At 41.3% G+C, this 24,637-nt stretch overlaps 2 protein-coding genes across 3 annotated transcripts in view; one reads left to right on the top strand and one right to left on the bottom strand.

Annotated features, from left to right (window-relative positions):
* ACAD9 (acyl-CoA dehydrogenase family member 9) overlaps window positions 1–12,318 on the top strand; it is a 44,104-nt gene extending 31,786 nt beyond the window's left edge. The window contains exons 9-18 of the mRNA XM_051983667.1: window positions 687–762; window positions 1,331–1,401; window positions 1,849–1,968; window positions 2,561–2,689; window positions 6,049–6,128; window positions 7,392–7,515; window positions 8,613–8,690; window positions 9,843–9,971; window positions 10,817–10,889; window positions 12,040–12,318. Of these exons, the coding sequence (XP_051839627.1) occupies window positions 687–762; window positions 1,331–1,401; window positions 1,849–1,968; window positions 2,561–2,689; window positions 6,049–6,128; window positions 7,392–7,515; window positions 8,613–8,690; window positions 9,843–9,971; window positions 10,817–10,889; window positions 12,040–12,140 (981 nt within the window). The 3' untranslated portion in view covers window positions 12,141–12,318. The remainder of the gene's footprint in view (window positions 1–686; window positions 763–1,330; window positions 1,402–1,848; window positions 1,969–2,560; window positions 2,690–6,048; window positions 6,129–7,391; window positions 7,516–8,612; window positions 8,691–9,842; window positions 9,972–10,816; window positions 10,890–12,039) is intronic.
* The window catches only part of CFAP92 (cilia and flagella associated protein 92 (putative)), a 30,651-nt gene continuing 15,993 nt past the window's right edge, over window positions 9,980–24,637 (bottom strand). The window contains exons 6-7 of one of the 2 annotated variants that reach the window (XM_051983641.1): window positions 24,430–24,580; window positions 9,980–10,195 (exon numbers count right to left, since the gene is read on the bottom strand). In XM_051983641.1, the coding sequence (XP_051839601.1) occupies window positions 10,164–10,195; window positions 24,430–24,580 (183 nt within the window). In that variant the 3' untranslated portion in view covers window positions 9,980–10,163. Of the gene's footprint in view, window positions 10,196–14,404; window positions 15,620–24,429; window positions 24,581–24,637 lie in introns of those variants that run through there. The other variant, XM_051983652.1, reaches the window with a different exon arrangement.

The raw sequence follows: 24,637 nt of genomic DNA, 5'->3' as shown, positions 1-24,637 counted from the left end.
GCCTGGATTTGAACTGATCTGGCAATCTCAGCTTCCTTTAAATCTTATCTGTCTTGATACTTTTGGTATCATTGTTGTTTATCTTATTTTTTATGTTTTTATCTTATTTTTTAAAATCTTTTCTCCTAGATTTAAGCTCTTTAAGCAGGCTCTCTTATCTATCTTTGTAGACTCCAAAGCACTTAGCACATAAGTAAGTCCTTGGTAAATATCTGCTAAAATAAATGAATGATGTCAGTAAGAAGCAGGCTCAGGCCATGATGTACATATTATTTCAGTGATAAATAACTGTTAATTCATTGACACACATCACTTTCTAAGGACACTTAGGAGCCCTACAAACTTTGAGTAGAATCCAGTGCATATTTGCAACAGTCCTAACTCAGTATCTGAAATTGGAGGGCTACTACCCACTTTGTACACATTTGTGCTTTTTCTCCAAATTGTTTATTTTCCCAGTTCATATTCCTTAGCATATCTGTGATAAGCCTGGGTTCATAGAGCAGAAGTTACAGAAAATGTCCTTGGTGCCTGAGGTGAAGAATGAATCTAGCCTTTGTATTATTAACTTTGTCCTGTATTAGCCTGCTTATTTCTTCTGTTAGAAGTAATCTCGTCCTCACTGCATGCACAGTTATGGTGGGGTCTTAATGATGAATAAATAAGGTTTTTCCTTCCTCTTACAGATAGCAATGAATGTCCTGAATAGTGGACGATTTAGCATGGGAAGTTTAGTTGCTGGAATGATCAAGAAGTTGATTGGTAAGTCTAAAGTGAAGTCCTTGTCAGTATCTGTCCCACTGGCACACTGAGTACTTGGTCCCTAAAGAAAGAGGACTCAGCCAATTTAAGTGGCTGTTAAAAGAAAGAACCTGAAAAAGGAATAATATTTCAGACTTGGGCCACCATTTGTTTTTGGTTTTTTTAGTGTGATTGAGCTTGAAAAACAATTTTTTTGTGTGTGGTATTCAGTTGTTTCAACCATATCTGACTTTGTCGCCTGTTTGAAGTTTTCTTGGCAAGAGTGTGGACTGACTGAGCCATCGCTGAGGAAGTCACACTCTCACTGTGAAGGCAACAGCGTGCCTGCTGATGTTGCCAGAATGCCTGAGAAAGCTGCTTGAACTTTTCAGGGCATTATGTTGGAGGCTTCTTTTAATTGTGCCCTCAGCCCATACAACTGAGCAAATTTCACTTTTTGAGAAGATAGAGACGGATCTATCCCTTGTCACTCCTACGAATGCATTTGAAAACTCATGACAATGACTAGGAAATCATTTCAAGATAACATGGAAATCATCCTTCTTAATGACTGCTTTCTTTTTTTAAGCAATGACAGCAGAATATGCCTGTACAAGGAAACAGTTCAACAGACCTCTCAGTGAATTTGGATTAATTGAGGTAATTAAGAAACTGAAAGTTATCCTTGCTCATTTCAATGGCATCTTCAGCTAGGGACAGCAAGTGCTTTGAAAGTAGACAGGTTTTCTCCATTGTAATGGTGACTGCTTGTCGTGGTGATTTTGGAAACAGAAATAAAGATATTACTTTAATATATTTAACATGTATGGATCTACCTGCCATCTAGGGGAGGGGGTGGGGGAAAGGAAGGGAAAAGTTGGAATAAAAGGTTTTGCAAGGGTCAATGTTGAAAAATTACCCATGCATATGTTTTGTAAATTAAAAGCTATAATAATTTTAAAAATAAAGATATTTTATTTCATGTAATTATCTTTATTAAAACCTCTGTTCTCTTTTGGCATGTGGCTGCTTGCCCGCCTTTATTACAGATGAGCTGTTCAATAACTAAATGTATATTGGTCTTTATGTCTGCTTTTATTAATCCAGGAAAAGTTTGCTTTGTTGGCCAAGAAAACATATGTGATGGAGAGTATGGCCTACCTCACTGCTGGAATGATGGACAGCCCAGGCTTTCCTGATTGCTCTGTGGAGGCAGCCATGGTGAAGGTGAGTGGGAAAGGGGGCAGCAGCTATGGGTTTTAAGAAGCTGCAAAAAAGATGCTGCTCCCACAGTGTGAAAGGTATTACAGGTCTAGGCAATGCCCAGAAAGATGCAGGGATTGCCCATGATTACATGGTTTACTTGGTGTAGATAAGTCTTTGATAACATTTATTTTTCATCCTTCCATGGGCCAAGCCCACTGTGTCAGTCACAGCTTTTCTACTCTCTCTCTCTCTCTTTTTTTTTTTTTTTTGATTCCAATATAGAATGCTTACATGAATTCAGTGCTCTTAGGTTACAAGACCTAGTTCTTCCTCTTAAGAAACTTATAGGCTAGTTAGAGTCATAAGCCTAATACAAATGCAATCATATTGAACCATACTAGAATGTTATGGGATTAATGATGCAGAGAGCAAGAGAGTTAAAAGTTCATAAAAGGTGGAGATGAGGGAGAGTTCTTTTAGTCAGGAGATAGTCCATGAAAGAAGATTTACATTTTTCATCTAACATCCTTTGCTTCATCTAGACTCTGCTGTTAGTACCTAGTGACATCTATATACAGCACGACTGTGATAACAATGTTGTCATTTGTGGTAGGTGTTTAGCTCCGAAGCAGCCTGGGTGTGTGTGAATGAAGCCTTACAAATTGTTGGAGGTCTGGGATACATGAAGGATTATCCCTATGAGCGCTATCTCCGGGACTCTAGGATTCTGCTGATCTTTGAGGTATGTCTTGATTTTTGTACTTGTCAAAACCACAGTTTTTTCTGATTGAGTGGAATATGTATTCTAAAAGTCTACATCTCGTGCAATGTCAGAAAGGACTTGCCTTAGTTTCCAGTCTCAACCTTCTGGGTGTATAGTGCTGACTCAGAGTTTTAAGGGCTTCAATCCAAAGCAGAAGAGTGTGGATGGGCTTAAATGACGAGGGTTTGTCCCCCAGTCCTAGGGGATGCTTATGTGGCTAGATGTCCTATATCCCAGCAAAATAGTGCCATTTACCAGAATGGGAGATTCAGATGACTCAGGGAGGGTATGATGCAGAGTTCATGTTTTACCCTAATGTCTTTGTGAATAAAAAGACAGCACGTGTTTCTTGATTCTAACAAATAGAAGCTTGTGGTCATGTGGTGCTTTAAAGTGACAGAATACTCGACGTTCTACTGTCTCCTTTTACTTAAAGCGTGCTGCTTTTGCACATTTTGGATATTTGTTCGTGGTGTTTGACACAGCGCTTGTGCTTTCTCAAGGCAGTTCAAGACTTCAGCCCTTTGAAAAGGCATCCTCGGTGCTGGGAGGGAGAAGGGCAGAGCGAGGGAGGGAGCAAGAGCTGGAACATGAAGAGGAGATTCCAGGGAGGCGAAGGCTCAGGAAGGTGGGAGCGTTTAGGCCAAAAAGCCTGGGGCTGGGGGTGGGGGGCACACTCCTGGCGTGGAGGTCTCCAGCATGGTGAGGCAGTTCTGGACTTGGAGTCAGGGCTCTCCATTTTACTGTCTTATGGTTGGGCTGGACCTTTTAAGAGACCCAGCACCGTTACACAGCCTGTTTTGTAGTTTCTAAGTTTCTGAGGGTAAGGAGAGGCTACTTCATGGGTCTATAAAAGTCTGGCTACTTGTCTTCCTCTTTCTTGTCCCCTTCCTCCTTCCTGATTTATCCCTCATTGTTAAGTTTGACTTCGCAAATGTTTATTAAGCCCTTGCCATGTAAGTGAGACACAGAGAGCCTGCCTTCAGGGAGCTGACTTACTGTGGGAAGACAACTTCTCCACAAAGTAATAAGTACAGTAGTTGCCCAGAGTGATTCGCTAAGGAGGGAGAGTGCAAATAATGGCGGGTGGGGGCCATGAAGGTGGCAAGGAGCACCATAGTCTATGGAGAGTTGAAGGCGATTGTCACCCTGAGGCAACGAAGAAGTCTGAGGTGAGTGTGAGCACCCAGGCCGTATTCTCAAGAGTGGTCACAGCGTAGACCTCAGCAGGGCTCTCCCATGCATCCGGTGCTGATCCTCCCCTTCTCCCCCTGCCTTGCTTCTCAGTTTGCCTTCGTGGTGTTCCTTTGATTCATTTCTCTGCATTCTTTGATCTTCCCTTTGTCCTGGCCCGGTGGATTTGGACTCAGAATCAGGAAGATCCCAGTTTGAATTTTGTCTCTGACACTACCTGTGGACAGAACCCAGGAACATCCCCTGTACTCTTTTAGGCTGTTTCCTTATCTGTCAAATGGGGATAATGGCATTTACCTCAGAGGATCATTGAGGACCAAGTGATGTCATTGATGTAAAGTACTTGGCCAGCCTTCAATTTGAATGTTAGTTGTTACTATTTGTTCGCCAATCTCCACTGCATCCCCCATTCTGTCTGCCTTCCTCCCTTCATAATTGCACAAGGAATTTAGTCAAGATTTCTGTTCTTTTAGTTACTACTTGGCATCCCATTGAGAGCTTATTTCCTATTCTTTTTCTGGGTAAACATTTTCTTTTGAAAATGAAATATGACTGTAGAGAAATAGGACCACCTTACTTATTTTGTTCATCGTCTGCCTAAGAGAAAGAAATTCATTTGCTTTTCACAATTCAGGAAGTTTGTAAATTGGTAGGTATGCGTCATAGTGGTGTGAGATGGAAGTCCAGGATATGGTTTAATCCCATTTAAGCAAGTCAGCAAAGGAAGCCTTGTTTGCAGCATTATCATAATTACTACTTAAAACCATAAGCATCTAATAAATAGTGTACTTTCTTCTAGAAATGATATTTTCTAATGAAGTGAAATCACCCATCTTGCCACTTGAGTCGCATATCTACAACATTTACTATGGCTCAGTGTGCTTGATTTATGTAGGTTAGCATTTGAGGTTTGTAAATGTATAATATCTTATTTGTTGCTTCTGTTTCCCTCTATGCCCTTTTAGCCATATATGCTGTTGTCATTTTACCTTGCCTCCAAGTTTCATTCACAGTGTATTTCTGAGGAATACTGAAAAATGAAACTAAATTGTTTCCAAGTGGTTAGTTCTTACTTTGAAATGCAGTGTTTCCTTTGAGATTGCATCTTTAAGTGGACCTTGGACAAAATCTCAGTTCACACACATGCTGTATCCTTATTGTGTGGGTGTCTGTGTATATGTGTACACATAACACTTCATATCTTTGGCCTTCCAAAGGAATAGTATTATACCTTAAGGAGCAGTTAAAGCCTGTATTGTTTACCATGAAGCTTTGTCTGATCATAGATCCATAATATTTATAGGCACTAAGTAAATTTGAACCCATTATGAATTTATCTTCAGATTTTTGTTAACTTGTGCTTATTTACTTTGATGATTATCCTCTTCTCCATTGCTTTTAAACCATGAAAAACACCAAAGGTCAAAGGTGCATTTCTCCCATGTCCATGAACCTTCCATTGTGCTGAGTCCACTGAGCTGCAGTCATAAACCTCTTTGACTCTAGTCCTCTGTAAATGATAGATTTTGGACAAGATGACATTCTAGCTGACCTAACATACCACCCTGCCTCGCCTCCACTGCCCTGGGAGCTTGACAGCCTTTGTTGATGAAGGATGGGAATCCTTCTTGGCCTAGCCCCACGACTAATCGAGTACATGAATTGATGGTAGAAGCAGCAATTGTTGTGAGGCTCTTTGGTTATGAAAAGGTCGTCAGGTTGAGAAGTCAGGTGTGGACCTCTCACCCTCCATGAAATGTTAGGAAGTATTAGAGAAGAGAATCGAAATTCTTTGTGTCTGTTTTCACTGTTGGCAAGGTAAGCAGAGGGGAATTAAAGCTCACCTCCTGGGCAGAGCCTCCATCATGTTTTCTCACCTTTGCTCCCAGGTCCTATGATCTTGTCATTCCTGGACAAGGATAGCTGCCCATTTTTTACACTCCTGGCTTCTTTATATTTTCTTAAACACTAAGATCAGTTGGCCCCTCATTGACTTCATCATGAGATTTCAACATTGAAGTGAAATTATTAATATCAATTGATAGGACTGCCTTAACACTCTGGGAACTCTTTTTACTGGTTTGGGAAGATGCATTTGAAAGCCTTTAACTGGCATTTCATAGCTTTTTGTTTTATCTTTTTAGGGAACAAATGAGATCCTCCGTATGTATATTGCCATGACAGGACTACAGCATGCAGGCCAAATCTTAACAAAAAAAATCCGGTATGTATGCTTCTGGTGTTGGGAGCTTTTAAAGGGCCAGATGCTTTTAGTCACGGAACTCTTACTAGTTTATTCTCCAGTCCTAGCTTACGCCAGGAAATAGAAGCAATAGATTTCAGATGTCTCCTCTCTCCCCTTACCCTCATCTAACCAGAAATCTGGAACTCTAGGAGGAATAGGGGACTGAAGGGAGAGGGATGTTGCCACCTTTTTCCCCTCCCTGCTTCTGAGGGAGCAGCTCTAAAACTACTTAGAGAAACATTCCCATCTTCTTACTATTCACTGCTATTTCTGACTTAAAAAAAAAAATTTCAGGATTACAAAACCATCCTCAAAAACTAGTGTTAGAGCAACATTATCATCATTTATGTCAGCGTCATCAGTATTGTTTCAGAACCCGAGACGTGCTTTTTTTTTTCTCCAAGTAATTTTGCTTTCTGGACCAAATAAGTAAAATAAGTAAAATGCTACTGATTCATATAAATGGTGATTTGTTTGTTGTTTTTAACATAAAAGAGATTTTTTTAAATCCATTTAGATGAGGAAATAGGCTTAGGAAGGTTAATATGCAGCTGGTCTGTATGCAGCTAGATTGGGCTTCCAGAGCCTCCTTACTCCAAGGTAGGGTCATTTCCCCATACCACCTTGCCTATGAGTTAGATATGAGATAGATAGAACTGCCCGAGGATGCTCCTGGGGTCAGATTATTCAAGCAGGCTTTGCAGTTAGAATTCCTGAGCTGAAGGCCCAGCATCTTCACTTCCTGCAGTTACTTCTTAGACTGGTCCCATTACTGAACCGATGCATCTCTGACCAAAGGGAGGGAGACTTAGCTTGCCAACCTCAGCAGCACTTCCACTGCATTCCCAAAATAATACACATTTTCTTCCAATGTAATCCTAACCAAAGCTCTTATGTTTTCTCTCAGTCTCTTTATCAATAAAAATGAATATTATAGCATCTGTCCTTTGTCCTTAATAACCTTATGAAAGGAGTTAGTACCCATAAAATGATTTGAAATTATATCTTTTATAAATTGTCACCCTTAGCACAGAAGAATATGTTGGGCTTGAATGATATTGTGACTAAGTGATCTGGATAGCAGACAATCTGTGTGGTGTACTCTCAACAGTCTTTCTGCTGAAGTGCTGTTTTTAGAAACAAATTATCAAAGGCCTTTGTCAGAACTGTTGGCCATGGCCATGACCAGCACAAAACTTTGCTACCTAGCTTGTTGAGTAGGTTTGTGAAATCCCATTTCAGTGATATGAAGAAGGGGAACTTGAATGTTGTGATGGAACTTTTATCAACAAAATTTCAAGATAGCATGAAGAAGGTCGATTTTGGTCTAACAGGAAGAAATGGTATTGTGCATCCTAGTGTGGAGGTGAGTATGGCTTTTATTCTTAGTCATTGATAGGTATAGATCCAAGAGACCATTGCTGGGGGGACGAGGGGAGGTGATGCAGGCCATAAACCTAGGGGATTAGGTTAGATTGGGGGTTACCCCTGGGCTCTCTTCCTATCCTTAGCACAAGATAGATTCCTTTGCTTCATTTGAAGAATCCCCTGAATGAGACTTTGTAAGTCCCTTTCAGCTCTAAATCCTATGATTCTCTGAACACAATTTATTTCATTCATCTCTTTGATAATGTTTACATGGGAAATCCCAACCTACTTACCTTTTCCTCCCCCTTAACAATCCATTCAAGTTCTGATTGACTTACTCAGGTGTCCCTAGTTCACAGACTAGACAACCTGTTCTTTTTTATCCCACTTATTGTTTTGCTTATTAATTACACATTCTTTTCAAATTCATTTGGCACAGTTATTCCAGATCACAGGATCTTAACCATTTATAGACCACATGCTCATGTACTTCCACAAGAGAAGGTTCCTCTTCATGTTATTTATCTATCTGCATTATTAAAGAACCTTTTTTAAAAAATCTTCCTACAGAAATCAATAAAATTAGACACAAAATTGTTTTTTTACTTTAAAATTTGATTTAATGTGTATAATCTTTTCCTTTTATAAAGCCAATCTATCTTACAGAGGGGAAAAAATGATAAAGTGAGCATTAAATGAATTAAGAATACCAGATCCTTCTTTTTGAAGCCATAGCAAAATACAAAATATCAAAACAAAATGGATTATATTTGGTGGACAAGTTGCTTGAAGCTCAGTTGTTTGCTACCTCAACTACTCAATGTACCTATTCAGTAATCAGTGTCCATCTGTGGAGTATCTCTTCACTCCCTCAAGTGATGACCCTCTTAGGGCTAGGCTTGATATTGGCGCTTCCAGTTCACATGTGCTGCACAAGCAGGGAACATGCAAAGTCAAGGTGGGAACACAAGAGTTGTAGGGAACTGGCAATGCTTTGCTGGTTTGAACCAGAGTGATGTTGATGAAATGATGTTCAATTCAATTCCCTTTTCAAAATTATGAACTCTGCAGTCCTGTGTTCTGCTTTTCTTATAGGAGAGTGCAAGGCGATTAGAAGAAAACGTGTATTTTTTTGGGCGAACAGTAGAGATGCTGCTAAAGCGGTTTGGCAAGGTAATTAACTCTCTCTTTGGTTAGGGATGCATCTGTTCAGCAAAGGAACCAGGACTGAGGGAACTGCAAATCAGCTGGGCCTTGCAGAAAAGCTCTTCTCCTTTGAACTTCAACTCCCACCATTTTGGGAGGTTGCAAAGTAGCTTGTGTCAAAGTAGCCACTGCCCCTTTAAAAATGCTTCCATCTACAGAATGTGCTAGGTTTTATCATGTGCTGCTCACCACAGCCCTGGGAAGGAGGTCAGATAACAGGGAAGAGAATGTTCTCCCTTCGGGGTTCAGTCTTCGTGCTGCCTCTGACCCAAGGCCTTCCTTTACCTTCCCTCTCTCTGGAGGGATCCTTCACTGCAACCTGTTCACCGAGCACATGTGGCATTCTATTTACTTCAGTGTGTCTTTTATTCTACCTACTAAATTCTAAGTCTTTTAGGGCAAAGATTGAGCCTTACTCTTCCTCATTTCTATCCTAGATTTAAGCAGAAAGACTTCAGTGTTTATTTTAAAGAGCTTTCACATCACCTAGAGGATTTTAGAAACATTCAAAAATGTTTGGGGCTTTCAGATCTCCTTCTCTCCCAGAAATTAGGGAGACTTCTCCATCTTTGTAGCCAACAAAGACCCAGCTCATATGGCATGTTAAGTCCTTTGGTTATTAAATTGGGAGGACTTACTAATCTTATTCTATCAAGGCTTACCTAAGGAAAGGAGGCTCTTACTTGGTCTGTCTGTAGAAAAATTCCCCTAGAGGCCAAGACTTAGCCAGCAGTTTTTAGTTGTTGTAGGCAAGTAAAATGATTCCTCATGAGGCCATCATGTAGAGGATCAGACAAGGACCTCCTCCAGTCACTGATAAAGCTTTCTCTCCACCATTGGTAGCTTGAAGCAGCAGACTGCAGGAGGTCCTCTGAGGTTAAATGAGGAAATATGCTGAATCTTTTATTATTTAGGGTGTTCACATGGAACTGATCTTGCTTTTTATTCTCTCCTTGCTTAATGTAGTAGTTTTTGCTAAGATCTAGGCTTATTCTCTACCTATGTAGTCGTTTTTGATCTTCCAATTCCCATTTAAAGACAAAGAACATCATCATGTTCTGAAGGTGATTGTGGATTTCCAGTGATCTTTTCTGTGTTACTATAACTCCCTTTTCTTAGACTATTGTGGAAGAGCAGCTGACCATGAAGCGAATGGCAGACATTCTGATTAACTTGTACGCCATGACTGCTGTCCTTTCCAGATCGAGTCGTTCTGTACACATTGGGCTACGCAACCATGACCATGAAGTGAGTATATGAGAGAGGTGAAGGGTACAGCCAATTTTTCTCTTCTAAGTTCAGTACGTATATGGTGAACCCCCTTAACCATTTGCTTTCAGTATATTGTTTTTGAAATACAGATGGTTTTGGAGATGGAAGCATTTCTTTGGGAAATAGGTTTGATCACTGCAATTTGCTAGTAAGCAACATGATCGGTTATTAAAGGTTCGGTTCTTCAGTTTTAGTTTTTCCTGCAGGAAAAAAATGAGAGTTTTTTTATATTTAGTGATTCCATAACATTTTTCCCCGGGGAAGTAAAAGGAATAGCATTCATCTGTCATCCAAGATAGAATTGTTTTCAACAATTCATTCTGTGACCTTGGACATAACACTTCCTCTTGGGACCTCAGCTTCATATGTGAAATGAGTCAGATGATCTCTGATATCCTTTTTCTCATTATAGGTGTGATAACTATTATGAAACTTCACAATCTATCAGTTACAACTCAGTTTTAATCAGTAATCAAGAAGAGGGATAGGAGCAACAAATGATATAAAAAAAGGAACCCTAAGCCCTTGTAAAAAAGCTCCAGAGCTAGCATAGTCCTTCCTCTCCTCACTTGCTTGGAACCAGACTGGGCTCACCATTTGTGACTTCAGGTCCATCTCTGCTTTAGAAACCCCAGAGATGCCTCTCCACATATGCCTTATCTCTTCCTCTTCTCATCTTCCCTGGCATATATGCTCGGGTCCTCCTTTACTCAGCTTCTACTCTCATTGGCCCAGTTCATCCCAAATTGAGATTACTGAATTTGTTTGTTTAAAAGAAGAACATTTTTAATCTGTTAATGTTTATATATTTTTTGTGCTAGGTTCTGCTGACAAATATTTTCTGCACAGAGGCATATTTCCAGAATCTTTACAACATGTCTCAATTAGAAAAATGTAAGTAATGTGGGCACTAAGACTCAGTCAGGTACTGGGACTTTTGACATAGGCTATTGGTTATGGGGATGGGCTATTTCTGAATTTTTCTTGATTATTATTAAGGAATAGTTAGCATATTTTCAGATTAAGGTCTTATTTATACTCATTCACACCAATCATTTAGCCAAATTAAATGCCCCTTCCAATTTCTTTAATGCCTGCTCGTAAAGGATAATCTTAGAAAAATATTTTTAAAGAATTTTTTTTCTTTCATGATAGAACCATAGCAGCAGCAACAAAAAGACCTAATGAATATTGCTATATTCCCCTGTAATGAAAATGAGCTGGATGTTTTCCATGAGCTTAAGACAATCAAACAAGACTGCTTTAGTAAGACCTACAGTGTGTGTATTGTTGGGCATAGAAGTATAAGACAGAAGAATACCAGTTCTTGACTGGAACATCTCCACAGTACAGCTATTTTCTTGGGGGTTTCTCTTCAGACAGCCCAGGAAGGGGAGCCTTGTGTAATTGAACCAGAGTGATGTTGATGAAATGGCGATAAGATTAGTACATCAAGCTATTGTTATTATTGAACTATACTCCAGGAGCCTTATTAGCAGAGAAGTTGCTAGAAAAGAGATCAGGAATTTTGTTTTCCGTGTTTATCAGTAGCTGCTTATAGCTAAGAACATAATCCTTTTTTATTTACTCTGAATTCTACAGATATTTATCTAAAAAAGTCATGGGGATTGCCACATTCTCGCCTATCCCAGATGGGAATGCAGCAGCTAAAAGTGTTCTCATAGTCACAGGCTGGGAGCATTTGGATGGTCAGGGGAGAGTGACATTCAGGCCTAATTAAGACTCCCTCCATTTCTTGGGGCATGTTTTACCTCTCCCTTTTAGACTTCTCATGAACCAGCCTTCCTACTCACGCTTGATTAAGGACAACATCAGTTTCATTCCTTGCTCTCCTGAAGAGAAGGTGCCTTGGGGTGATCACCTGGGCCCACAGCAGTCTGAAGCCCAGGAGTCAGTTGATTAGACAGACTGCTTTTTTCAGCTCTAGTGCAGAGATTGGTCACCTTTTCTCAAATGCTGTAATGGTAATATTCACATAGTCTTTATCATCTAATTTGTTGATTTTTTTATTTGTTTTTTTAAGATTCTTCTGAAAATCTAGATGAACACATTAAAAAAGCTGCCCGGCAGATACTGAGTGGTAGATGCTTCCCATGTGCTCATCCTTTGGAAAGGCTATACTGACAAGAGGGAAAAGTGCTCCTGGAATCCATATATGATTATGATCAACCATATTTTTGAATTTCATCAGCTTGTAAATTTATATGGGTCTGATTTAGAATGACATTTGCCTTTTTTTTTTAACAGAATAAATTAAGTAATAATTATGAAAAAGTTTTATTAAAAAATATTTAAAGCTCTATTTAATTCCTTTTCTCAGGTCCCTAAAGGGACTCCATCTCGCCTTGAGCATGGTCCTAAATTTCTTAAACCGAGGACTGTCCTAGCAGTCTCCTTCCACATGATTTGTCTTCTTTCCCAGGCAGAGAATGAAGGCTGATAAAGGGGTTTAAGAATCCCGACTTGACAAGTTCTTGGGAAGGAAAGAGTCAGCTTGGTAATAGCTCTATCTTCTCGACTTTGCTCATAAGATTGATTTTCCCAGTTCTTAGAGCTGGAAAGGCAGCATGACCTGTGGTGGGAAGAGCCCTGGGTTAGGCCAGAGTCGGAAAGTGGGGGGAATCCTGTCTCTGGGCACACTATCCATGTTCAGACTGCCTTGTTATGACCAGAATTACTACTTCCTAGTCTGCCACTAGCTGCTTGACTGCTAATGAAAGAGGGACTTGGGGTCTCCCATCCCCAACCTCAATAAATTTCTAAGAAAAGCAAATGTTTTGCTTGACCAAAGCCTCAACCTAGGATTCATCCTACTCTTCCTCAAGTTAAACTTCAAAATGCTACTAGCACCCACACGCCAAACCTAATAGAAGGAAAGGACCTTTGGGACCCTCTAAGCCAACCCCCACCTAAAATGGGGTCTTCCCTCCCATATGCCAGACTAGTAAGAAGAGGCCCAGTGTAAAGGAATCTGCTGTCTCAGGGGAAATGGGGCAGTCCTTCAGGACAGCTCCACTTGTCAAAAAGTTTCTCTTAAACCCTCTATAAAGGCAATTAGTGCGCAGACCGAATCTTACCCTTTTTACATCATGCCTTCCCTCTCCTTCTTTAGGCTAAAATACCACAAGTGAAGCAGCAGATAGAGCACCAGTCCTGGAGTCAGGAGGACCTGAATTCAAATCCGGCCTCTGACACTAATACTTAACTAGCTCTGTGATCCTGGGCAAGTCACTTAACCCCAATTGCCTCTCAAAACCAAAAAAAGCAAAACTGAAAAAAAAAGCCCAATTGCTTCAGCCAGTTTTCACCCAGCATGAATTTGGAGCCCTTCACCCTCATTCTCCTCTGGACATTCTGACTTAGGGGTGTGCTTCCCAAAATGGCAGTTACTCCAGAGGGAGCCCCAAGGGCAGGGCCTAGTGAGATGCTTTTCTTACTGTGACCTCAGAAGGCCGTGTGGTCCACCTGGGACAGTCCTGGCTTCTGGGATCTGAGGACCCGGGTCCGACCCCACCTCTATAGCCATGACAGGGACTTCACCTCTAGTCTCTGGCCTCCGAGGGCCTCCAGCCCTCACTCTGCGATCCTAAGGCTGCCGTGTTACATTACTCATCCTTGGTGTATGGGCCTAATACTAAGCACTGCTAGGCCAAAGCATCTATAAGTGGTTGATTCTCTTTTCTCTTTCCAATGCCAGGCTTCAGTGGCAGCATACCAATAAGAAGGTCTGACCTCAATCCCTCCAACACCAACTGTCATTTTTGCTAGTTTGTTGAGTAGGAGGTAAAACTTGAGCTGTTTAGATTTTTGTTATTTGGTCATTCGCTCATGTCTGATTCTTTGTGACCCCATTTAGGGTTTTCTTGCCAAAGATACCAGAATACCGGATGCCATTTCCTTCTCCAGCTTATTTTACAAATGGGGAAACTAAAGGTAAACAGGGTTTGGTGACTTGCCCACGGCTCACATTGCTAGTAAGTGTCTAAGACCAGATTTGAACTTAGGGCTTCCTGATTTCAGGCTCAGCATTCCTTATCCACTGTATCATCCAGCTGCCCCTCATCTACCTGTTTTAATTTGCATTTCCCTTTCCAGTGGTTTTGAGCATTTATTTTTATAAGTTGTTGATAGCTTTGTAGTTTTTTCTGAAAACTTCACTGCTTTGACCATATATCTGTTGGGAAATAAATGTTTCTTTGGCAAGATCTGTTCTTGGTGGAGACGAGCTGACTCATGATCAATGACTCCTATTTTAAAAGTTAGTAATAAACATACTATAAACAGTTTGGTATTGTGGAAAGTGCTTGATTTGGAATCGGGCCATGGTTCAAACACCAGCTCCACCACTTAATACCTTAACCTCTGGAGGCCTCCGTTTCTTCATCTACTGAAAGAAAGTCATACTTCAAACAATCAGTTGGTATTTGTGAACTCACTAAAACCCTACCTCTCCAGGTGCTGATAACCAGCCCTACTACAAAACAGACCAAAACCACCCTATAGTAACTGCCTCATTCCCCCAAGACACAAACGCAAATTAAAAAACTGATAGTTTGCTGGTATGTAGATAGAGATTGAATTTGGCCATCCTGGACAGAGTCAGATAAAGCTCCGGTGGGGTCGTCCTGTTCTAAAACAGTTTCTGCCTGTCCTTTACTCACATTTGGTCAGCCATTGGATAAAGTGTGGCCATGGCAGGGCCCAAAACGAGAAGGGCGAGGAATATGACTGAGGCCATTGTTAATTGATCAATCAGTTAACCAGCAATTATCAAATGCCAGCCAAGGGGCAAGAGAAAGAGAAAAAATCTACTCCAGGAGCTGGCTCTCTCTGAAGCAGCTTCACCACCACCCTTCTCCCCCAAGTATTCTAATGCTAAGTCTTGGAAGGTCATGTTGGAAGGAGCCTTTCCATTAGTCACAAATACTGTAGCCATAATGGTGATTTTCTCTTAACTTCATAACTGTAAATAGATCTGGTTTTTTGAAGATTCCCAAATCTACACCTGCTGTGCTTTTGCCATGATAAGCATGAGACCCCAAAGAAAAGAACTATGGAACTTTGCCTTTCTCAAGGCCTCTCTTGCCTTCAGTCTATGGAGAGACTCTAATATCAGCCATTTCTGGAGCCAGATCAGCCATAATAGTAGAATTTCCAAAACAGAAGAACACTGGGCAAAATCTCTTCCTCTCTTTATAACTCTTTATTCATCTATAGAATAAGGCTTGACTAAGGTGGCTGCCGACTCAAAATCCTATCATCTTATGGGTGAATTTAGGATCACAGACACTTAAGACAAGAAAGGGTCCCAGGAAATGTGAAAGGTACTTCCATCTCTTGTTGATGCCTTCCATTGCTGGCCTCTAAATCTGAGAAGAGGAGACAGGTATCCCTTCTGCCTCCTAACTCCATCTTCCTCTGAGAGCAGCCTCCCCAGAAGAAAGGCTACTTTGGGCTTCCGGGCATCTTCCATATGCCCCAACATAAGGCAACGTCCATCCCCTCCTGCCGGCCCAGAACCCCAGCCAGGATGCAGAGACCCTCCGGTGGAGAAGAGTAAGCTACTCTTTGACTTCAAGCTCCTGGTTCTTGCTGTGTCTATGCTTAAGAGAAAGAGAAAAGTTCATTGGGGAACATGACATCTGTCTGTGGCTGTGCAGGCTTCCGTCTCCAGCTGTTGTTTTCCTGCCTAACCTCCAGGCTTTGGAGGAAAGAGACGTTTAAATTAGAGCATCCCACCTCCCCCCAGTCTGGCCCTGTGACTGCTCTCCTATTGCACTTCTCTCCAGGCTGGTCTCCAACCTCAGCTGGGGAGAGGAGCGATGTCCTCCATTCAGGGAGGAGCAGTCTCACCTTGTCATACCTCTTACTTTATGGTAACTGAACTCCCTTAGCAAACCCCATTCTCCACCCCACCCCCCACCCGAGTTCTCTGTCTTATCTCCCTCCATTATCCCACCCTCAGATGTCCACCAGTTATCACCCACCCTTCCACCGTGCCCTCTGGAATGCCTCTTCCATCAGCAAGTAGCTTCGTTATGCCGAATCTTTTCCTCTCCCATCCTTCCTTCTCCAAATTATTGCTGAAACCTGGCTTTCCTCTGATTACAGCCTCCCAGCCACCCTTTCCAATAGGGGCTGTACCTTTACTGTCTCCTCATCTCACCAGTGGGGGCAAGGGAGTTGGGATACCTCTTGCTCCCAAAGCTGCTCCTAACTTCTCCCCCATCTCCATCACTCAGTAACCTCTCTGACTGAGGTTTGTGCTGTTCCTGAGACCCAATCTAAATCCTGGTAGCCCCAGGACTCTCCCCTTCCTTGTCTGTAGCTGACTCACAATTTTTTTCTTCTCAACTCCTGCCTTCCTACTAGGGGACTTCAACATCCATACTGATTCTCCCTCAAACACCTGAGCCCCTCACTTCCTCAACCCACTCCCCTCCCATGAGCTACTCCTCAATCCCACTTTAGCCACACACAGACAAGAACATATCTGTAATCATTACCCACAGCTGTACCACCTAGATGTTCACATCCACCATCCAACCATAATCTTAATTTTTCATCTCTCCCTCTGCCTTCCCTTATAAAAACTACTCTGTCCACACCATGACCTCCAGTTCCTTGACCTCTCATTCTCTTCTATGCCATCTCTCTGAAGTAGCCACTCTTTCCTCTTTTCCTCATCTAACTCCTGGTAAATCAATTCAGTTCTACACTATTCTCTCTTGAATCCCTGCTCCCCTTATATTACTGATTGTGCCCCGGTAAATCTCAGTCTTGGATCAACCCCATCACTCACCATCTTTCCTCCTACACATGCTGCTGAATAAAAATGGAGAAAATTATATAACTGCTCTAAGTGTATGTTAAGTAGACTTTCATTGTTGCTTAGACTGTCCTGCTACTAACTCGCTGTTCCATTCTCCACATAGGCGCTTATAGACCTTTTCTTCCCTTTTCAGACTTGCTCTATTCTCTCAGCTGAGAACCTTGCTTCCAATTTGACAGAAAAATTGAAGCCAGAATAAGTTCCCTCTTCTCCCTTCTTATCTCGTAAGAAGAATCACTTACATTTCTTCTACCACTCTCCTTCAACCTTGTCTCATGAAGGAGTAGCCTTATTCCCTTTACCTGCACAAGTAATCCCATTCCATCTTGTCTCTTCCAACAGACTGCCCCCTTTGTCATCTTCACTGCCCACCCACAGGCCCCGTCTCCCTCATCCTGAAAAAGCTTTCATTTGAGCTCTCTCTCTCTCTCTCTCTCTCTCTCTCTCTCTCTGACTCTATCTCCCTCACTTTCCGACTCCATCTCTCTCTCTCTCTCCGACTCCATCTCTCTCTCTGACTCCATCTCTCTCTTTTTCTCCGACTCCATTTCTCTCTCTCTCTCTCTGACTCCATCTCTCTCTCTTTTTCTCCGACTCCATTTCTCTCTCTCTCTCTCTCTCTGACTCCATCTCTTTCTCTCTCCAACTCCATCTCTCTCTCTCTCTGACTCCCTCTCTCTCTCTCTCTCTCCGACTCCATCTCTCTCTCTCCCCGACTCCATCTCTCTCTCCGATTCCATCTCTCTCTCTTTTTCTCCGACTCCATTTCTCTCTCTCTCTGACTCCATCTCTCTCTCTTTTTCTCCGACTCCATTTCTTTCTCTCTCTCCGACTCCATCTCTCTCTCTCTCCGACTCCATCTCTCTCTCTTTCTCTCTCTGACTCCATCTCTCTCTCTCTCCGACTCCATCTCTCTCTCTTTCTCTCTCCGACTCCATCTCTCTCTCTTCTCTCTCCGACTCCATCTCTCTCTTTCTCTCTCCGACTCCATCTCTCTCTCTCTCCGACTCCATCTCTCTCTCTTTCTCTCTCCGACTCCATCTCTCTCTCTCTCCGACTCCATCTCTCTCTCTTTCTCTCTCTGACTCCATCTCTCTTTCTCTCCCGACTCCATCTCTCTCTCTGTCTCTATCTCTCTCTGACTCCATCTTTCTCTCTCTCTCCTACTCCATCTCTCTCTCTCCTACTCCATCTCTCTCTCTCCGACTCCATCTCTCTCTCTCTCTGACTCTTTTTCTCTCTCTCTCTCTCCGACTCATCTCTCTCTCTCCAACTCCATCTCTCTCTCTCTCTCTCTCTCTCCGACTCCATCTCTCTCTCTCTGACTCCATCTCTCTTTCTCTCTCCGACTTAATCTCTCTCTGACTCCATTTCTCTCTTTTTCCGACTCCATCTCTCTCTCTCCGACTCCATCTCTCTCTCTCTCTCCAATTCCATCTCTCTCTCCGACTCCATCTCTCTCTCTCTCCGATTCCATCTCTCTCTCTCTCTGATTCCATCTCTCTCTCCGACTCCATCTCTCTCTCTCTCCGATTCCATCTCTCTCTCTGACTCCATCTCTCTCTCTCTCCGATTCCATCTCTCTCTCTGACTCCATCTCTCTCTCTCTCCGATTCCATCTCTCTCTCTGACTCTATCTCTCTCTCTGACTCCATCTCTCTCTCTCTTTCTCTCTCTCTCTCTGACTCTCTCTCCGACTCCATCTCTCTCTCTCTCTCTCTCTCTCTCCTACTCATCTCTCTCTCCGACTCTCTCTCTCTCTCCGACTCCATCTCTCTCTCTCCGACTCCATCTCTCTCTCCGACTCCATCTCTCTCTCTCTCCATCTCTCTCTCTGACTCTCTCTCTCTCTCTGACTCCCTCCGACTCCAAGTCTCTCTCTCTCTCCTACTCCATCTCTCTCTCTCTCTCCTACTCCATCTCTCTCTCTGACTTTCTCTCTCTCTCTCTCTCTCTCTCTCTTCTCTCTCTCTCTCTCTCCGACTCCATCTCTCTCTCTCTCTCTCTCTCTCTCTCTCTCTCTCTCTCCGACTCCATCTCTCTCTCTCTCTCTCCATCTCTCTCTCTCTCTCTCTCTCTCTCTCTCTCTCTCTCTCTTTCTCTCCGACTCCATCTCTCTCTCTCCGACTCCATCTCTCTCTCTCCGACTCCATCTCTCTCTCTCTCTCTCTCTCTCTCTCTCTCTCTCTCTCTCTCTCTCTCTCTCTTTCACTTGGTGATCTCATGAGATCCTATGGCTTTAATTACTATGTTTACGTCAGTTATTCTTCAATCTACCTATCTTGTCCCAGATTCTCTGCTGACCTCCAATCTTGCATTTCCAACTACTTTTCAGAATCTTGAACTGGATTCCAGCAGACCTCTTAAACTAAACATGCTCCAAAGGGAACTCATTTTTCTCTTCCCTAAACCCTTCCCCTCCTCCTTCCCTCATTTCTTCACATTATAGAGGGCAACACTTTGCTCCAGTCTCAGGCTCACATCCTAGGAGTCATCCTGGATTTCTCATTTTCTCTCCCCCTTTATGTCCAAGCTGTTCCCGAGGTCCACGGGCTTCACCTTTGCAGCATCTCTCCAATAGGCTCCCTTTTCTCTTCAGACATTGCTGCCATTTTAGTGCAGGCTCCCATTACCTCATGCCTTGATCACTGCAAGTAACAGCTTCTTGTTGGAATACATGGGAGCTACCTGACAGTGGCTGCTGAAGATCTGACCCAGACTTGCAGAATGGATCTCCTCATGTGAGAGGATGGTACAAGGAGACTGAGAGGTATTTGCTGTTCGCTGACCTCTCTGACTGAAAGGCCGTTGTGTTGTCTGACCTCTCTCCTCTTCCCTCTGCCTCCAATTTATCATTCCCAGTCTGCGACACCTGTGCCAGCAAAGGCCGCTTTGCAACTCCTTCAGATGTTATGATCCACAGCTGTGAAGGCTCTCGGAGAATTGATCTGCCCCTTAACAGCTTCTGGTGAATCTGCCAACTTCCAATCTTTCCCCTAGTAAGCCATCTTCTCTTTAGCTGCTAAAGCAATTTTCCTGAAGTACAAAATGTCACCTCCTACTCAATAAACTCCATGGCTCTGTGACCTCCAGGATCAAATACAAAATGCTCAGTTAGCCCTCAAAGCCCTTCCTGACCAAGCCCCTTCCCACCTTTCCAGTCTTCTTACACCTTCTTCTCTAATACATACTCTTTGATCTAGTGACAGTGACCTCTGGGCTATTTCCTAAACAAGACCTTCTATCTCTGGGCTCTGGCTGACCCCATTCTTGTACCCCTCTCCCTTCCCTTCTCTAATGACTTCCCCAGCTTCCTTTAAGTCTCAATTCAAATCCTACCTTTTACTGAAAGCCTTTCCCAACCCCTCTTAATTCTAGTGACTTCCCTCTGTTAATGACAGTTGATTCTCATCATTTGAGGTAGTTATGTTTGGTAAAGTTGCTGCAAGCACTGAATTAGCAAATATTGAACCATTGTTCCTAGGAGAAATAACACTGGTTTATTTCAGCATTTTCCCAAGAGACCTCACGTACACATCAACAGATTTCCTCTTCTTGTTTCTGACTGTACCATATTGTTGATTTCATTAACATTGAACTCAAAGTCAATAATGGTAAAACTTTTCTAATAAATGTTTTTTCCATTAGGACAATCTTAGCTTCCTTATGCTTAGAAATACTAGCCAGCACTTCAGTTCCACACTTGGGGACCAGTTTAAACAGTGAAAATCACCAACAAAAGTGCAAAAAATGTAACACTAAATCAGCCACAAAAAGATACCTATTTACAGTATGAAAGATCATACAAAAAGGCAAAGCATCGCCTTATTCCATCTCAGCTAGGATTGGTACTCTGCACGTGACCGTGAAAGCATGAGTATTAATTTTGAAATAAATTTTAGCAAGTAAGCAAATTTGCAAATATGGAATCTGTGAATAATAAGGATTAACTGTATTTCTCCTTTATCCTATATATAACTTGCTTTGTATATATTTTCTTGTATGTTATCCAGCCCCTTAGATTGTAAGCTCCTTGAGGGCAGGGATTATTTTTTCCTCTTTTGTAGCCCTGGTACATAGTAGCAGCTTATTGATTGATTGGGTTGATATATGTATCATTATTTAGGAACCATGGAGCAAGCACCAATGGCAATTCATTTGTTAAACAAGTTTGACTTCAAGTAATTCAGAATTAGAAGAAAATATATTTTAGCGTAATGATAATTGGCAACATATATTCAGTGATATTATTGTAACATCTTCAAAAAGAAATTTATCCAAAGCTGTGAGCCTAAAAGTATCGTCTTGGCATTGAAATGCTAACTGAATTTCAGTGATTAGTAATAAGTCCTCCGTAAGAAATTTTACAAAAATAGGATAAAGAGATATTCATTTTCTTAAAAATTCTGGGAAAATGTAGAGCCAGTCTAACCACTCTTTTCACTAGGTAGGATTTGAAATATATTGTAGTGCATTAAATAGATATACTCAAAGGGCAGGGAAGACCACATCATTGTGATAGAGCTACATCACTCTGTAAAGTCCCCAAATTAATTGTCAGCTCCATTTGATGGTTGGATCTGCTCTTCCTCTGAATTTGGTATGATTGCAGAGGAGCTATCACTATCAGCAGAGATTTGCTTGATTTTTTTTTCATCCTTTGGAGCTCTACAAACTTCCAATATTCCATGTTATGCTGGCAGATTGTGTTTCCATTTACATTCAGGCTGTGTGGTTTTTTTTTAAGTAGCGATGGTACAAAACTACTCTCATTCTGTCAGCCCCACAAATACTCCTATTTCTTAGTCTAATTAAAAAACTTGAATGAAGATCATTTATACATATTATATATATATATATATATATATATGAACTCTCTGATGATGAAGTCTGAAAATGAACACACATTTCACATCCCATTTCTTAGGAAAGGATGTGGGATGACTATGGGGGAGCTTTCCCCTTTTAGTTTGGAGGTTTCATCACAAACTTTGGAACTGTATAGTGAGTGATGAAGTGTGGGAATGCTGTCCTCCTGGTATTTTGTTTCATTGGTGGAACTAGGGAACACCATTGGCACCAATTGCAAATGATGTCAAGGTCCCTGTGGGCACTCTGAACTACATGCATGATTGGCTTTGTCCTGGATGCTGGAAGCTACAATCAAAGAGCTAAAGCTAGGAAATTAATGGATAATTCAAGTATGGTTTTTTGTTTCCTTATGTTTTCACAAACTAAACCATGGTCCAGATGAGAGACAGCCTTCTATGTACTGAGTTCTTTTGGTATCTATCCTACTAAGCTGTCCTCTTCAAACTTGCTTACAGTCTTTAAGAAAACCATTCTAAATGAAATGAAGCATCTGTGAAATTATGTCTATTCCTAGAATAGCATTTAATGAGCTGCTTGAGCTCTATGGAAATAGTGTCATTGGGGAAAAGAAATCTAACTAACCAACAAAACAAATTTCTTTGAAAAAACAGTCCAGTAATTTCCACAGACAATGAAAATGCTTATTTACATATTTCTAAATATCTCTATAAATAGGCTCAGCAGCATCCAATTATACTTAAACCAGTGTCCTTGGTGGCAGGATGTCCTATAGGCATCTGAAACTCAATATATCCCCCCCAAAAGGCATCATCCTCCCCTCTTCAACTTTCCTATGCCTCTGAAGGGCACCGCCATTTTCCTAGTCATGCAAATTCACAACTTAGAATTCTGGCATTCACCCCACATATCCAATCCATCACTAGTTCATATCCTCATTCTTTCCTGGAACCCAATGGAAGACTCATAATCAGAGAGTTCAAACATTCTTTTTATAATAAACATCTCAATACCTACAGTAAGAAGACATTCTCCCCTGTCCTCTTCCCAAAAAAAAAAAACAAAAAAAAAAAAAAAAACCTACCAAACAAACAAACAAAACAGTCATTAGGAAGAATTTCCCTAAAGCCTCAAAGGCTTTCCACCAGAGTTTTTTAAAAACTGCTTTTATAAAGCTCTTTTTGACCAAAAGATACAACAAGACTCTAGACCATACCACCTGGAGGCAGTTAACCCAAAACACCCCAAATCTGTTTCACAATATCCTTGTTCTCCATAGCCCCAGTTGATGCTATGGGAATAATGTCATCAGGTAATTGCCTCCCCAATTCTATCAGACTACTGGCCAACAGCAAGATATTTAATGTTCTTCGTAACAGACCACTTCCTACCTTTCTAGCTCAACACTTTACTCACCCCTCTACATAATCTATAATCTAGTTATACTTTCCTATTGCTGTCCCTTATATATAATGCTCCTTTCCCAAAGTCATCTCAGCTGCTATAGTTTTTTCACTTTAAGATAACTACCTTCCATCTAGTATGGTATCTCCCACATTAGAATGTTAATTCCTTGAGAGTAGGTACTATTTTTGCCTTTCTTTGTACCCCTGAGACAGTGCCTGACATATAGTAAGCACATTACTTAAATGCTTATAGACTGAGGAGCAGAAAGAAAAAAAATTCATTTAAATCATTAATGAAGAATGGACTGATCACATAAGAGAAGCAAAAAAAAAAAAAAAATCAGATCTGTAGGTCTTTGTGGTATTCTCTCGGTGTCAGGAGAAGAAAGAAAGGGCCTTAGTTCACTGAGTGAGATCACCCATGGTAAATATATGGGAGGATACAGATGCAAAGTAAACAGACATTGATGGCTTATAATCTTTAATACTGGAAAGATCATCCAAATCAATGAAGTCACAGATCCATTTGGGTATTGCCATTAGTGGAACTAAAACAAGCATTTATTAAGCATTGGCAGGATGCTAAGCAATTTACAAATATTAATGGAATTTAAAGACCCTGTTTTCCCAAAGATTAGTCCATGACACAGACCCTGCACAGTCCTTATAACATAATTATCAAATCTTTGCAAACAAATCTAAAACTAAATTGGATTGCTACTTTTCCTAAAATGTCTCTTTGATTGTTAATCGCCACTACCCTAAACCAAATGCTTATCACCTTATGTCTGGTTTGCAATATTTATTTTCCCAATCTAAATTCATCCCACACACAGAATCTTAGAGGACTAACCTCCCTATTCAGTGCAAAAATCTCCTTAATTACCTTCTTGAGTTTTAGAATAATTTTAGAATAATTATGGGCTTCAAAACACACAGCTTCTAATCACTAGTCACTTTCCTTATATCATAAGATTTACCGAATATATCAAACTGATTAAAATTATCAGAAAAAATCTCAAAAACAACATGACTACAAAGATAAGAATAAAGGAGATAAGGAGGGGTTGATTCAAGAAGATTTAAATAAATGCCACCTCTTGATAACAAATGTGTGACCAACAGCACATCATCTGATCTCTCAGTTTCCTCATCTTTAAAAAAAAAAGGATGGATGAATTAAAAATCACACCTTTAGTCTCTAACTTGCAGGGATGCTGTGGGACCCCCATTAAAAGGTGTGCAGAGTACTCTGCAACCTTCAAAAGGTTTCACAAATGTCAGATATTATCCAAACCTGGGGAAAGCATGAAGGAACATTGACTTTGAAATTATTTGTTTTTACCTTTTGCAGAAAATTTGTCCACGGGAAGAGGTAGAATAGAAGGTGGTTTCTTGTAAAGGTCAAAATCCAAATGCCGCTGTTCCCACTTCATCCTCTCCCTAACAAGGAAAGGCTTTAGGAGATAAGCAAACAAACTATTCTCTTGCCATGGCTAAAATGGAAAGAAAAAAAAAAGGTAGAAAGAAATATTGTTATTATGGATGAGGAA

Source organism: Antechinus flavipes, chromosome 1 (genome assembly GCF_016432865.1).
Source record: "Antechinus flavipes isolate AdamAnt ecotype Samford, QLD, Australia chromosome 1, AdamAnt_v2, whole genome shotgun sequence".
Lineage (NCBI taxonomy): Eukaryota > Metazoa > Chordata > Mammalia > Dasyuromorphia > Dasyuridae > Antechinus > Antechinus flavipes.
This window is presented reverse-complemented; position numbering and strand designations above follow the sequence as displayed.